Genomic DNA, 14,460 nt, shown 5'->3' with positions numbered 1-14,460 from the left:
TAAATATATCTAATTCTCATAGAGGGCGCTAGATTTTGCTGCAAATTGATATATAGTTAAATAAATCGATGTTATACTAAACTTTTTTGTTATATTTTTTTCCCGGTAATAACAAGCTCAATTAAAATTCAAACAAAAGGTTTATTACTTTAAATACCCTTTATTTGTTATAAAATTACGTAAATTACAACTCGTCGATATAATTATATAACTTATCGTAGATTAAACCAAGAAGGTTGATCCTAATTATCAATGACCAAAAAAGGAAAGCGAAGAAAATAGTTTTTACTCCAATGTCCAAATACCATAACCTACAAAATAATTTAGTGTAGCGTTTAATTCTATTCATAATTATATACACAAAAAGTTCGTAAAACATTACTAAAATTGTTTGAAAAGATCTGCAAATCCTTCTAAACGCCAATCGTCATCAGAAATATTTTGATGGATGGAAACAAAAGAAAAAACAACGAACTTGAACTTTTTCATTATGTTGCAAGCGGAAAATGATTCTTTCGCCCAAATACATCGACTTACAAACTTCCAAATATGTTTTTAACAAAAATTATATCTTTTGACATGATTTAGATTCGAAACTATCAAAATCTTTATTAGATAAATCTTTTGTGGTACTTTCACAGATATAAATTGTTGCAAGAGGCCTATTGGGGGTGGTTTTGAGTGGTGTGAGCGCTTTAGTGAGAGCACTGAAGATGACAAGTGTCCCGTGTCTGTTTCAGCTCCGGAAACAGTGACCAAAATCAACCAAATTGTACGTGAAGATCATCGAATCACACATCTGACCCCTGACCAAAAGCTTGAAAGGTTAAGAATAGATCTGTTTTGAAAAGGATCCGATTTAAGTCGATGGAAGTTGTAAACTTCCAAAGAAGACTTCCAGCACTGCTTCGATTAATGGAAAAAACGTACGGAAAGAAGTGTGGCGAGTTATTTAATAACCAGACCTCGTAGATTGGGATTATTAAACAACGCAACTTACCTTTTCAAGTTTCGTTTTGGAGCATCGGATTCATCGAAATCTTCTTTTAGCACGTACTTAGCGCTACCTATTTTCGACAATCTGAAATAATCAAACTTTTCTTTATTACTTAGAACGAATTTTATATCAGCGAAAACTTCCTGCTCTTCTGGTAACAATCTTTCCAGTATTTTCAAAACTTCCTCGTTTTTGAAACACCAAGTATTCGACATAAAAGGCATTAAAATAACATTAGCGATGTATATTTTCCTTTGAATCGAAAATAACCTGAAAAATATGGTTGGCAAATTGAAACATTTTGTAGTTGCTGAAAAGGTTATTTACTCACATTGGTTTAGCTCCGGTTATCCTTAAAAGGACGTCGATGAAAAAAGCTGGCAACATGTGAAATAACAAGACGTTTATGTAATAATATAACCAGGAACTTGTCATGGAAAATCTCGGGTACCATAATATTTTCGAAAATGGATGTTTGGCTCGTAATTCCGAGCCCATTTCAATTATTTCACCTATATTCATATCACACAATTTTCCTTGACACATGTTGAATACTTCGATCTTATCTTTATTTCTGAAAAACAATGTCAAAGCTGTTAAATTTGGGAGTAATTTAGTCAAAAGTACCCAGTTAGACTTGGTAGGCTATGCGGATTACCTCCTCTGTTTCAAACTCAAAAATCGGTTCATTTGGTTCTTTACAGAAGCGACAAGACCCAAAAGTGTCCAGTAACTTTCCTTAGCTCCCGAGGGGTTTCACTCCAAGTTACTGAATTCATCTGGTTCTACCAGTTCTCTATGATCATGTATTGATGGTTTTTGATCCCATAAATCTCGAAGATTCGATACTAACTTTGACTCAATGCGCATTCGAAGCTTGAAGCGCTCAAAAACACGAGGACGCGAAAAATATTCATCGCCATACACTTATTTCAATAAATTATAAGTTTAAGTTGCAGTTTTTTCAAGTATCGAAAGATATTAGAAAACAATCGGTCGCCGTATTTTTAAATCGATAATTTTTACGGTAAAACAAACAATAACGGCTACACTGATTTGTTTACAAGCACTATAGACATCGCATTCGAAACCTAACCATGAATTGATGGCTTTGGCGCCAATTGAGCTCGAAGATTCGATACTAACTTGACTCAATGCGCATTCGAAGCTTGAAGCGCTCAAAAACACGAGGACGCGAAAAATATTCATCGCCATACACTTATTTCAATAAATTATAAGTTTAAGTTGCAGTTTTTTCAAGTATCGAAAGATATTAGAAAACAATCGGTCGCCGTATTTTTAAATCGATCATTTTTACGGTAAAACAAACAATAACGGCTACACTGATTTGTTTACAAGCACTATAGACATCGCATTCGAAACCTAACCCTGAATTGATGGCTTTGGCGACAATTGAGCACGAAGATTCGATACTAACTTGACTCAATGCGCATTCGAAGCTTGAAGCGCTCAAAAACACGAGGACGCGAAAAATATTCATCGCCATACACTTATTTCAATAAATTATAAGTTTAAGTTGCAGTTTTTTCAAGTATCGAAAGATATTAGAAAACAATCGGTCGCCGTATTTTTAAATCGATCTTTTTACGGTAAAACAAACAATAACGGCTACACTGATTTGTTTACAAGCACTATAGACATCGCATTCGAAACCTAACCCTGAATTGATGGCTTTGGCGACAATTGAGCTCGAAGATTCGATACTAACTTGACTCAATGCGCATTCGAAACGTCGATACAAATATTTTTGTACACATTTTTCGAATGTTAAAATTTTCATGTAAAACATGTGAAACAGTGACCCGAATTTCTAAATTTCCTCCAAAACGGTTGAAGTGTTCAAAACACGAGGATGCGAAAAATATTCATCGCTATAAACAAAACGGCTACACTGATTTGTTTACAAGCACGATAGACAACGTATTCGGAATAGTAGGTAGAATGATATATGGAAGAGGGGCAAGTATAATCCCTTGTGGGACGCCAATCATTGATGAATATTGATAATGGAGATATGGTTTGAGCGTTCAGATCTAAAACCGAATTGAAAGTTTCAAATTATGATCTTTGATATTTTCAAATGCTATGTCTATATCAATGAAGGTGATTGGTATGACAACGGATGATAATTTTGCGTTTATTTGTATAAAAAAATTGTCGTTGTATATTTACATTTTATTGTGGAAATCTCTGGATGCTGCAATAAGAAATTTAGTCACAATATCCACTGGTATGTAATCTGTATAAGAACTCGGTACTCCGTATACTATTCTAAGTATACCTAGAAGATGAAAGAAAATCGAAAAATAAACGACAAAAAAAAATTGTTGTATTTCATACCTTTCCCTCCAGCTACCAACAATCCTACTGGACCATTCAAATTATCGATCCAACCGACCATCGGTTCTTTCAAAGTCGCTATCACTAGAAAATTAATTTTTCGAAATTAATCAAAAGTCAAATCAATTTGAGAAAACATCAAGTTTTACTTGGTACAATACGAGTGATATATGATAAGTTTATTATCTATAAAAGTTGTATCAATAATTTTTTACACAAACATCCGTAATTTTGATAATCAGAAAATATTCCAATTTCTTATGGAATTTTACACACACTGTAGATGGCGCTGACACGTTTTTTCTCCTCTTAAGAAATATTCTACGGCTATAAATAAGAAATCCCGAGCTTGGTCACTTCCTCAACATTTATTGGTTGAAGAGATCTTAATTTGGGATAGAGCTAAAGAAGTAATCCGAAATTTCGATGGAGATGACTATAGATATTCGTTTTGAACTTTTGTAGGTTGAACTGGTAGCTTGCACTTCTCCAAACAAAGGAATCTCGATGAATCGACGTTCTAGGTGTTTGCAGGTGAACTCGAGGTTAATTCACCACGTCTGCTTGTCGAATAGATCTTGCAGATTGGTGGAATTATGTTATACAGCTCGTCTATGAGTCGAATGTACCTCTTCTGTATTGCCTCGAGTATCTTCAGGGCATGCTTCGGAGCCGAGGTCCAAAAGTGCGGGTAATATTCCAAAGATGGACGAATCTAGGCCTTATAGAGAATATAATAGAGAAAAACGCTGATTTTATAAGAAATCTTCCGATTTCTTATAGAATTTGGAGTAAATACACACTGTAGATGGCGGAGACAAATTTTTTTCTCCTCTTAAGAAATATTCTACGGCTATAAATGAGAAATCCCGAGCTTGGTCACTTCCTCAACATTTATTGGTTGAAGAGATCTTAATTTGGGATAGAGCTAAAGAAGTAATCCGAAATTTCGATGGAGATGACTATAGATATTCGTTTTGAATTTTTGTAGGTTGAACTGGTAACTTGCACTTCTCCAAACAAAGGAATCTCGATAAATCGACATTCTAGGTGTTTGCAGGTGAACTCGAGGTTAATTCACCACGTCTGCTTGTCGAATAGATCTTGCAGATTGGTGCAATTATGTTATACAGCTCGTCTATGAGTCGAATGTACCTCTTCTGTATTGCCTCGAGTATCTTCAGGGCATGCTTCGGAGCCGAGGTCCAAAAGTGCGGGTAATATTCCATAGATGGACGAATCTAGGCCTTATAGAGAATATAATAGGGAAAAACGCTGATTTTATAAGAAATCTTCCGATTTCTTATAGAATTTGCAGTAAATACATACTGTAGATGGCGGAGACAAATTTTTTTCTCCTCTTAAGAAATATTCTACGTCTATAAATGAGATATCCCGAACTTGGTCAATTCCTCAACATTTATTGGTTGAAGAGATCTTAATTTGGGATAGAGCTAAAGAAGTAATCCAAAATTTCGATGGAGATGACTATGGATATTCGTTTTGAACTTCTGTAGATTGAACTGGTAGCTTGCACTTCTCCAAACAAAGGAATCGCGATGAATCGACGTTCTGGGTGTTTGTAGGTGAACTCGAGGTTAATTCACCACGTCTGCTTATCGAATAGATCTTGCAGATTGGTGGAATTATGTTATACAGCTCGTCTATGAGTCGAATGTACCTCTTCTGTATTGCCTCGAGTATTTTCAGGGCATGCTTCGGAGCCGAGGACCAAAAGTGCGGGTAATATTCCATAGATGGACGAATCTAGGCCTTATAGAGAATATAATAGGGAAAAACGCTGATTTTATAAGAAATCTTTTCGATTTTTATGGATGTTGCGATATTTCTTACTTCAAAATTTACTTACCGACTGACGGTCGCATTATCAAAACCGGTATTTTGCCACGACACATTTCATCAACGACATTCTCTGCTAATGATTTAGCAAACGTGTATGTGTTAGGCAACGGTCTTATATATTTCTCTGTTAGTCCATTTAATGTGGCCTCATCGCAATTTTCTGCTATTTCGATAGCGTCCCTCCAATACGCATGCGCATTATAACACTTTTCTTCTATCACGGGTTTATCGACGTTGCAATATGTAGTTGAAACGTGAATAAATATGGAAATTTGCTTTAATTCTAAAGCTAATTTTGCGACTTCCCTCGTTCCTATGACGTTTATAAAAATTGCGTCTTTTAAAAAATCATCGAAACGAACAGAAGCCGCTGTATGATAAATAATATTGACGTTATCAATAATCATTTGTCTATCAGCTTCGCTCAGACCTAGAAAAGATATTTATATATTTACACTACGAAATTACCTGAAACTTATTATATAAATAATAAATTCCAAGATGCCGCCGATATTTTTCTCAAATCTTTTTTTGCATCACATCCTTGATCAATATCAACCTAGAAGATCGAGCAATCGCTCAGAAATAATTAAATGAAGATCTGAGTTTAAACTCCTCAAAGATTAATTACTACGAGAAACAAATACGTTTAAAAAACCCTCAAAAACGAATGGGGTTGAACTATCCCTTGATCTTTAATAAAATACTGACATGAAAACAGCTTTGCGACAAAATGGTCGCTCTAAACCTAAAATGGTGGGACATGACGCTAGATAATATGCAAATGGCGGTTTTTCAGCATTACAAGTCATTTTACATTGTTTTTAGAAAGTGTAGTAATAAAAAATACCCTTCAAGGATTCTATAGGAGGTAGCTCAACTTGTAACAATAGTAATTTGATGAAAATTTATGGTCCACAACGATAGTTTCAGCATCCACAGAGAATATTTAAGACAAGAGTAGCCATCTTGGAATTATATTAACAAAGAAGCAAAAGGTAGAAGAAGAAGAATCGGATTCTTCATGCTTCAAGTATACTTGCCTAAATTTATTTCACGTACATCTCCTTTGACTGGTATAATTTTGTTCAAGTTTTCTGGATTTTCATTCTTGAGGAGTTCGAAGAGCTGGAAAAAAAATTGTCTTAAATGAATATTACCACAACACAAATGCAGTAGATATGGCAAAGTTTATTATAAAAACGACGAAATTTAGTTATAAAGTATTACAAATTTAGAAACAGACTAAGAGATCGATCTCTTACAAGGAATGAGTCAAACACTGCAGATTCTGCAGCAATATTTTTGAGATAATTATTGAGCACCCTACAAAGACTACAAAAAAATTGTTTGTTCTTTAAAAATCCTCTGTTTTGACTCTTGTTTGTGTCAAGAATGTAATGATAGATCTAGGTCTCATTTGGTAGAAGATTCGATGGAAAAATCTTGCTCTAATCACGTCAAAAAAGAACTGAATTCAAAATAAAGAAATATGCAATTTCAAACCACCAATATTCACAATTACTTTGTCTTAAACGCGTTTCGTTTACCAAGTTATCATCTTCAGAGACTTACTTGTTTTTTTTATTTTTCCCACCAATAAATCTTCTCCCGCGCAAATTAATTCCAGCGGGAAGACCACCTTGGCGGGAATTTTCACATTATGATGATATTGATTTGATTATACCGCATAATTTGATAATCGCCAAAAAAGCTTGTTTGAATTGGTGCAAAGAAATGTTAAAAAAGGTTGAATCGCGGTGGTTCAAAGAAACAATCCAAGATAAGCTAAATCCAACAAGATTTGTTCGAAAATTTGGACGTATCATTAGAGTAATGAAGATCGGTCAATTTTGAATGGTACATCAGTATTTGTTAACCAGAAGTGTTCGATAAAATCAGGGAAAACAATCGCAGAAGAAAAATTATCCACCATTAAGACAATGCGAGCTCTCAAACTCTCAAACATCAATCAAAAACCAAGAAGAATGCTTAGAATAAACAACAATGCCTTTGCTGAGCAATTGGAAAAGGTCTTCTAACTAAATAGATGGTCACGAAGAATCAATCGGACAGGGACTCACGTATTAATCAGAACTACCACTAACAAAAATATCTAGAAACCAAGTCTTGAAGAATTAAAGATCTTAAACCCAAAAAATCACTTGATAAATGCCAAATTCCTCCTCGAACTACCACAGTGTACTTTGTAGCTATTATGAGATCAGGACATTTTCCAATCGAATGAAAAGTGACCCAAATCATCACAATCCCTAAACCTGGTAAACCAAAAAGCTAAACTAGAAACAATTATCTGAGATAACAGTTTAATCCTAGAACATCAATTTGGTTTCCAATATCTAGAAGATAAAAAGTAACGCTCTGTTGAATTCTTCGATGTGAGCTATACTTTTGACAAAGTCTGGTACATTGGAATGTTGTATAAGCTTAAGAAGCTCTTTTCCTTAAACCTTTAATCATATTTAATCGACCGCCAATTCCTTGTTAAATGCTAACATAAACACTAGAAGTTCCATCACATAAAAGCTGGAGTTCCACAGGGAAGTGTACAGGGTAATCTTCCCCATTTGCCGTTTTATCTTCCCAATCAAACCTGGAAGTATGGTTTAAATTGTGGTAGATAAAAGTCAATGAAAAGAAATCGGTAGACTAAGATGGATAAAAGTCTTCTGGACGAAACTCCAAGCTATGTTTTGAGAACGAGGAACAAAGTTTTGTATTCAAATCATACGGAGTGCTAGTGATTTTGAAACATTGAAGTTTTAAAAAACGAAATTAAACAATGTGAACACGAAAATTTTATTTTCAAAAAATTGCAAATCATTGACGTAAATACAAATGATGTTAACCTTTGTTAAATGTATAAATTAGCATTGTTTGAATTATAATTTGCATGATATGAATGAATAATAATTTTGTTACATTTATATGAATGGCTTGAATTTTGAAAAAATATTTTGAATATCCGAAGATTTTACTTTATGATTAATTAAATTGAAAAAAAGAAAAACTTACTGGTAATGATTTTATATGCGTCATACGTTCCTCAATGGATTTCCCTTTCTTTTCCCTTATCAACATATAAATATTACCGATATCAGGACAGGATCTGAGTAATTTTTCGATCAAAACTTTTCCCAAAAACCCAGTACCACCAGTGATGAAAACATTTTTCCCCCTATAAAAATCTTTGATCAACATTTCGTACCGACACAAACCTCGAGCAGCTTAGAATCAAGTAAATTTTTTCAAAACAACTCATCGAATAGTTTCAATAATACAATGAAGTATTCAAAACTCGTGACCTTTATCCACTTATCCACCAAAAGTAGCGTCAATAGTCGAATTAATAACTAATAGGAAAAATTTCATTGAACAACAAAAATATAGGGTGTTCCAAAATAAAGTCACCCCATCTCTGGTATAAATACAAACTTTAAACATAAAAAAAGCCTTTGACAATATTCTGCAAGACGCCGTAAAAATAGCTCAAAGAAAAAAAGGCATTCAGTGGAAAACTGAAAGGAAATATCCAAGGTAGTAAACTTTTATGGAATAAATACTTAAGGGAGATAATTATTGAATCCCTAAAAGTCCTGATGGTGTATAGAAAGATAGCAAAGAGAAATTGGGGTTGTAATCCACCCATCTTCACATATGGGGTACTAGAATTAGTTTGGATACCACGAGGAATAATTACTCGATGGTACAAACAACACTTGGGATCTTCAGAAACGTTCCTAAATAACGACCAAACTTGAGACGTGCTTCAGGATGCGGCTATTAGAGTTTTAAGTTAAAAAAAAATAAAATTCAAACAAAATTATCCTACTAAGGATTCCGGGACATATCGGAGTGAAGGGAAATGAGGAAGCTGAGAAGTTGGCGGGGTCAAACAAGCCCTTCATGGGACCTAAATTCTTCTGTGGTATCAGCTAGAGAACATTGGGAAAAGTACCAGAAAAGAAGGTGGATATGAGGAAAACTTTTTATTGGGAAAACTTACAAGGCAAAGACTTTTTTAGGAAACTATAACCAGAGTAAATCTGCTGCTAACAAGACTTCTATCGCTTGGAAGAACACCTGAAGACGCTACACTTAAAATATAATGCGACGTGGATGAAATTTGATAATGTTTGAAAGATTTTTTGTGTATTAATACAAAAAATATCAATTTTAAGCTATTTAATTAGCATAGTGAATGCTATAAGGTATTGCTTCGGATAGTTTAGATATTATGATTTCTCTTGGTGAATTTGAATACAAACATACAAGTTAAAGTAGGTACTTTAAAAGTAAAATAAATTATTATCAAAATAGGGAAAACTGCGTATTGATATCTTTTTTTTGTTTCGAGATATCTTAAGAAATATGTAATCAGCTATTATTTTTTTTGGACTTATTTTGATATTTTGTCGTTAAATATTTTGTTGATATAATCGATTATGGTATATAAAGTGTTGCTTAATTAGACAAATTTGATTTTTTTATTGTATATTTTCAAAAACCCCTTCTAGTGTTGCAAAACTTCCCGCGTGTTTCTAGAAGTCATTTTTGATATAATTTTCTTTCTTATGATATAAAACGTTCCTAATATATTGTTGACGGCAGTTTTTACTTATCCACCCCGTATAAAGATAAATTGAGAAAGATTTGACTGAATTTTTTCTTGAAATTCGAAAATTTGACAACAATGTAAATGATTTTACTATTAATAATAACGAAGTGTTAATTAATTGGGAAAATTTTAGAAAAATTTGATTTTTTTATAATATATTTTGGAAAATCCCTTCGAGTGATGCAAAAAACTTTCCGCGTGTTTCTAGGAGTCATTTTTGATATAATTTTCTTTCTTATGATATAAAACGTTCCTAATATATTGTTGACGGCAGTTTTTACTTATCCACCCCGTATAAAGATAAATTGAGAAAGATTTGACTGAATTTTTTCTTGAAATTCAAAAATTTGACAACAATGTAAATGATTTTACTATTAATAATAACTAAGTGTTAATTAATTGGGAAAATTTTAGAAAAATTTGATTTTTTTATAATATATTTTGGAAAATCCCTTCGAGTGATGCAAAAAACTTTCCGCGTGTTTCTAGGAGTCATTTTTGATATAATTTTCTTTCTTATGATATAAAACGTTCCTATAATATTTTTGACGGCAGTTTTTACTTATCCACCCCGTATATAGGTAAATTGAGAAAGATTTGACTGAATTTTTTCTTGAAATTCGAAAATTTGACAACAATGTAAATGATTTTACTACTAATAATAACTAAGTGTTAATTAATTGGGAAAATTTTAGAAAAATTTGATTTTTTTATAATATATTTTGGAAAATCCCTTCGAGTGATGCAAAAAACTTTCCGCGTGTTTCTAGGAGTCATTTTTGATATAATTTTCTTTCTTATGATATAAAACGTTCCTATAATATTTTTGACGGCAGTTTTTACTTATCCACCCCGTATATAGGTAAATTGAGAAAGATTTGACTGAATTTTTTCTTGAAATTCGAAAATTTGACAACAATGTAAATGATTTTACTACTAATAATAACTAAGTGTTAATTAATTGGGAAAATTTTAGAAAAATTTGATTTTTTTATAATATATTTTGGAAAATCCCTTCGAGTGATGCAAAAAACTTTCCGCGTGTTTCTAGGAGTCATTTTTGATATAATTTTCTTTCTTATGATATAAAACGTTCCTATAATATTTTTGACGGCAGTTTTTACTTATCCACCCCGTATATAGGTAAATTGAGAAAGATTTGACTGAATTTTTTCTTGAAATTCGAAAATTTGACAACAATGTAAATGATTTTACTATTAATAATAACTAAGTGTTAATTAATTGGGAAAATTTTAGAAAAATTTGATTTTTTTATAATATATTTTGGAAAATCCCTTCGAGTGATGCAAAAAACTTTCCGCGTGTTTCTAGGAGTCATTTTTGATATAATTTTCTTTCTTATGATATAAAACGTTCCTAATATATTGTTGACGGCAGTTTTTACTTATCCACCCCGTATATAGGTAAATTGAGAAAGATTTGACTGAATTTTTTTTTGAAATTCAAAAATTTGACAACAATGTAAACGATATTACTACTAATAATGACTAATATCAAATAAAAACAATGTTGCCAAATCTAATTAACTACAATGGTTACTAATGTAAAAAAATCTTTCGGCATCCATGATGTCTACCATACAAAATGATCGAATTGTCTCTTCGCGTCCCTAGCGTCGTCGAATGTATCTTGGAATGGCACATGTTGATAATTCGTTACGGCGCCGACGCTGCTACCGGGGCCCGGAGAACTGTTTCGACGTTCCCGGAGCAGTTTCCAACCCGCTGTTTACCTGTTGACTCCCGAGATTCTACGCATCTTTGGAAAGAAGACGTCTCACGATTTTTCATCCCTTTAAACGGTTAATGACTCTGCTACGTTCTACGCTGTCTGTATTGTGCGGATAGAGTGCGACGAGCTTCAATTTCGGTTTACAAACATTTTGGTAAGTTCGTAATGTATAACAATTGAAAAGAAAATGGAAAATTCCATCGTTTTAACTTACAAAATAAACGCGTTATTCTTAGATATTCATATAAATATTCCAAAAAAAAATTCTATGAATTCTATCAACGAATATTTAATACAGATTGTCCTGTAAATAAAAATTATCACTGAAGAAAGTCTAAAGGGGTTAGATCTAGAAATATAACGAACTGTATCATTATTTTCCTGCATCGATTTTGTTGTAAACACACAATTTCAAGCAAATGTCATTTTAGTCGTAAATTTCTGTCGAAATTACATCAAGATATTTTCATTTTTAGCTGTACTCACCCCTTTTAAAATTCATACAATGTTAAACGTTACATTTCCATGCTTCATACGGGTTTAACTGATATATATTTTCTCGAATTGTTAATTTTTATTCTTATATCGGAGACTATATAGTCCAGTCAACAAAAGTGAAAATTTCTCGAATTATTAATTTATAATTCTTATATCGGAGACTATATAGTCCAGTCAACAAAAGTGAAAATTTTTCAAATTTATACAGATAACACGTATGGAAATTTGAATTTAGGCTTATTCTACCCTCCTAATCAAAAATTATGAGGGCGAATAAACAACGCAACCTCGCTTTTTATTATATTCATACTTAATTTTGGAGATATGTCAATATTGATGTCATGAAGTTTGACATTTGACATGAATATTAAGGAAACGTTTAAATGATGAAATCGTGAATAGCTGCCTTATTTGAGGAATACGAAAATTATGTTTCGTTAAAACATCGTATCGTGTCATAAAACAATGAAAACGACGAAAATTATTATTTGAATTATTTCCTAATACAACGTATTCTCCGTATCCGATTACCAGCGACTTTTTCCTGTTCTCAGACCTCAGAAGATGCTCGCTGGACAGGAATTATGCCCAGATAGAGAGGCTATCGTCGAAATTAATGCTTATGATCGCTATCGCCCGCGAAAGCAACATGTTGAATGAAAAAAATCAAATTTTAACAGAAAAATATTTTTTTTGTGTTTTTGTATTTGAATGTTTGCAACAATGCACCTTATGCAAAAATACCTTGTATGTTTGAATTATTTATGTGTTATTAAATCGCGAAACTAGATTTTTTACAATGCTACAATTTTAACCTTTTGATTTTCTTTTCATAATAACGTCGATTATATTTCAAATATGATTATATGAATAATTATTTTAGATTGAAAACCGCAATCCCTGAAAATAAATAATATTATTCTCTAAAGATCGCGATTTGACAGTTTCCAATGACAAATGACAGTTTTTATATGAAAAAGACAATTTTTAAAGACAAATGGTAACTTATAAGGACCAATGACAGTTTGTTTATAGAAAAGACAATTTTTAAAGACAAATGACAACTTATAAGGACCAAAGACAGTTTGTTTATGGAAAAGACAATTTTTAAAGACAAATGACAACTTATAAGTATGATGAAAGTTTGTTCATAAAAAAGACAGTTTTTAAAGACAAATGATAACTTATAAGGACCAATGACAGTTTGTTTATAGAAAAGACAATTTTTAAAGACAAATGACAACTTATAAGGACCAAAGACAGTTTGTTTATGGAAAAGACAATTTTTAAAGACAAATGACAACTTATAAGTATGAATGAAAGTTTGTTCATAAAAAAGACAGTTTTTAAAGACAAATGATAACTTATAAGGACCAATGACAGTTTATTTATGGAAAAGACAGTTTTTAAAGACAAATGACAACTTATAAGGACCAATGACAGTTTGTTTATGGAAAAGACAATTTTTAAAGACAAATGACAACTTATAAGGACCAAAGACAGTTTGTTTATGGAAAAGACAATTTTTAAAGACAAATGACAACTTATAAGTATGAATGAAAGTTTGTTCATAAAAAAGACAGTTTTTAAAGACAAATGATAACTTATAAGGACCAATGACAGTTTATTTATGGAAAAGACAATTTTTAAAGACAAATGACAACTTATAAGGACCAAAGACAGTTTGTTTATGGAAAAGACAATTTTTAAAGACAAATGACAACTTATAAGTATGATGAAAGTTTGTTCATAAAAAAGACAGTTTTTAAAGACAAATGATAACTTATAAGGACCAATGACAGTTTGTTTATAGAAAAGACAATTTTTAAAGACAAATGACAACTTATAAGGACCAAAGACAGTTTGTTTATGGAAAAGACAATTTTTAAAGACAAATGACAACTTATAAGTATGAATGAAAGTTTGTTCATAAAAAAGACAGTTTTTAAAGACAAATGATAACTTATAAGGACCAATGACAGTTTATTTATGGAAAAGACAATTTTTAATGACAAATGACAACTTATAAGGACCAATGACAGTTTGTTTACGGAAAAGACAATTTTTAAAGACAAATGACAACTTATAAGGACCAATGACAGTTTGTTTATGGAAAAGACAATTTTTAAAGACAAATGACAACTTATAAGGACCAAAGACAGTTTGTTTATGGAAAAGACAATTTTTAAAGACAAATGACAACTTATAAGTATGAATGAAAGTTTGTTCATAAAAAAGACAGTTTTTAAAGACAAATGATAACTTATAAGGACCAATGACAGTTTATTTATGGAAAAGACAATTTTTAAAGACAAATGACAACTTATAAGGACCAAAGACAGTTTGTTTA

At 32.0% G+C, this 14,460-nt stretch overlaps 2 protein-coding genes across 3 annotated transcripts in view; one reads left to right on the top strand and one right to left on the bottom strand.

Moving 5' to 3' along the window:
• Positions 1-140: 140 nt before the first annotated feature.
• Positions 141-8,526, bottom strand: LOC130447981 (putative fatty acyl-CoA reductase CG5065). Its single transcript, XM_056785077.1, has 8 exons — positions 8,258-8,526; positions 6,265-6,349; positions 5,229-5,651; positions 3,359-3,442; positions 3,191-3,299; positions 1,329-1,571; positions 1,001-1,267; positions 141-311 (listed from the first exon to the last, which is right to left on the bottom strand). The coding sequence occupies exons 1-8, from the start codon at positions 8,441-8,443 to the stop codon at positions 185-187; spliced, it is 1,524 nt and encodes a 507-aa protein (XP_056641055.1). The 5' UTR covers positions 8,444-8,526; the 3' UTR covers positions 141-184.
• Positions 8,527-11,590: 3,064 nt separating this feature from the next.
• The window catches only part of LOC130447982 (ras-related protein Rap-2b), a 45,551-nt gene continuing 42,681 nt past the window's right edge, over positions 11,591-14,460 (top strand). Inside the window, exon 1 of one of the 2 annotated variants that reach the window (XM_056785078.1) lies at positions 11,591-11,766. The gene's annotated coding sequence lies outside the window, so the exon portion shown is untranslated. The remainder of the gene's footprint in view (positions 11,767-14,460) is intronic. The other variant, XM_056785079.1, reaches the window with a different exon arrangement.

The sequence above is a fragment of the Diorhabda sublineata genome, chromosome 8 (assembly GCF_026230105.1).
Source record: "Diorhabda sublineata isolate icDioSubl1.1 chromosome 8, icDioSubl1.1, whole genome shotgun sequence".
Classification (NCBI taxonomy): Eukaryota; Metazoa; Arthropoda; class Insecta; order Coleoptera; family Chrysomelidae; genus Diorhabda; species Diorhabda sublineata.
Note: the sequence above shows the minus strand (reverse complement) of the source record. Positions and strands in the feature narration are given on the sequence as shown.

What these genes read in the sequence shown, in the direction of transcription:
- LOC130447981 (XM_056785077.1), bottom strand. Translation starts at nt 8,443, where the DNA reads ATGTTGATCAAAGATTTTTATAGGGGGAAAAATGTTTTCATCACTGGT. An exon ending in TGTACGTGAAATAAATTTAG is followed by an intron (nt 5,652 to 6,264) that starts GCAAGTATACTT and finishes TATCTTTTCTAG; the next exon opens with GTCTGAGCGAAGCTGATAGA. An exon ending in CCAAAACGAAACTTGAAAAG is followed by an intron (nt 312 to 1,000) that starts GTAAGTTGCGTT and finishes ATTATTTTGTAG; the next exon opens with GTTATGGTATTTGGACATTG.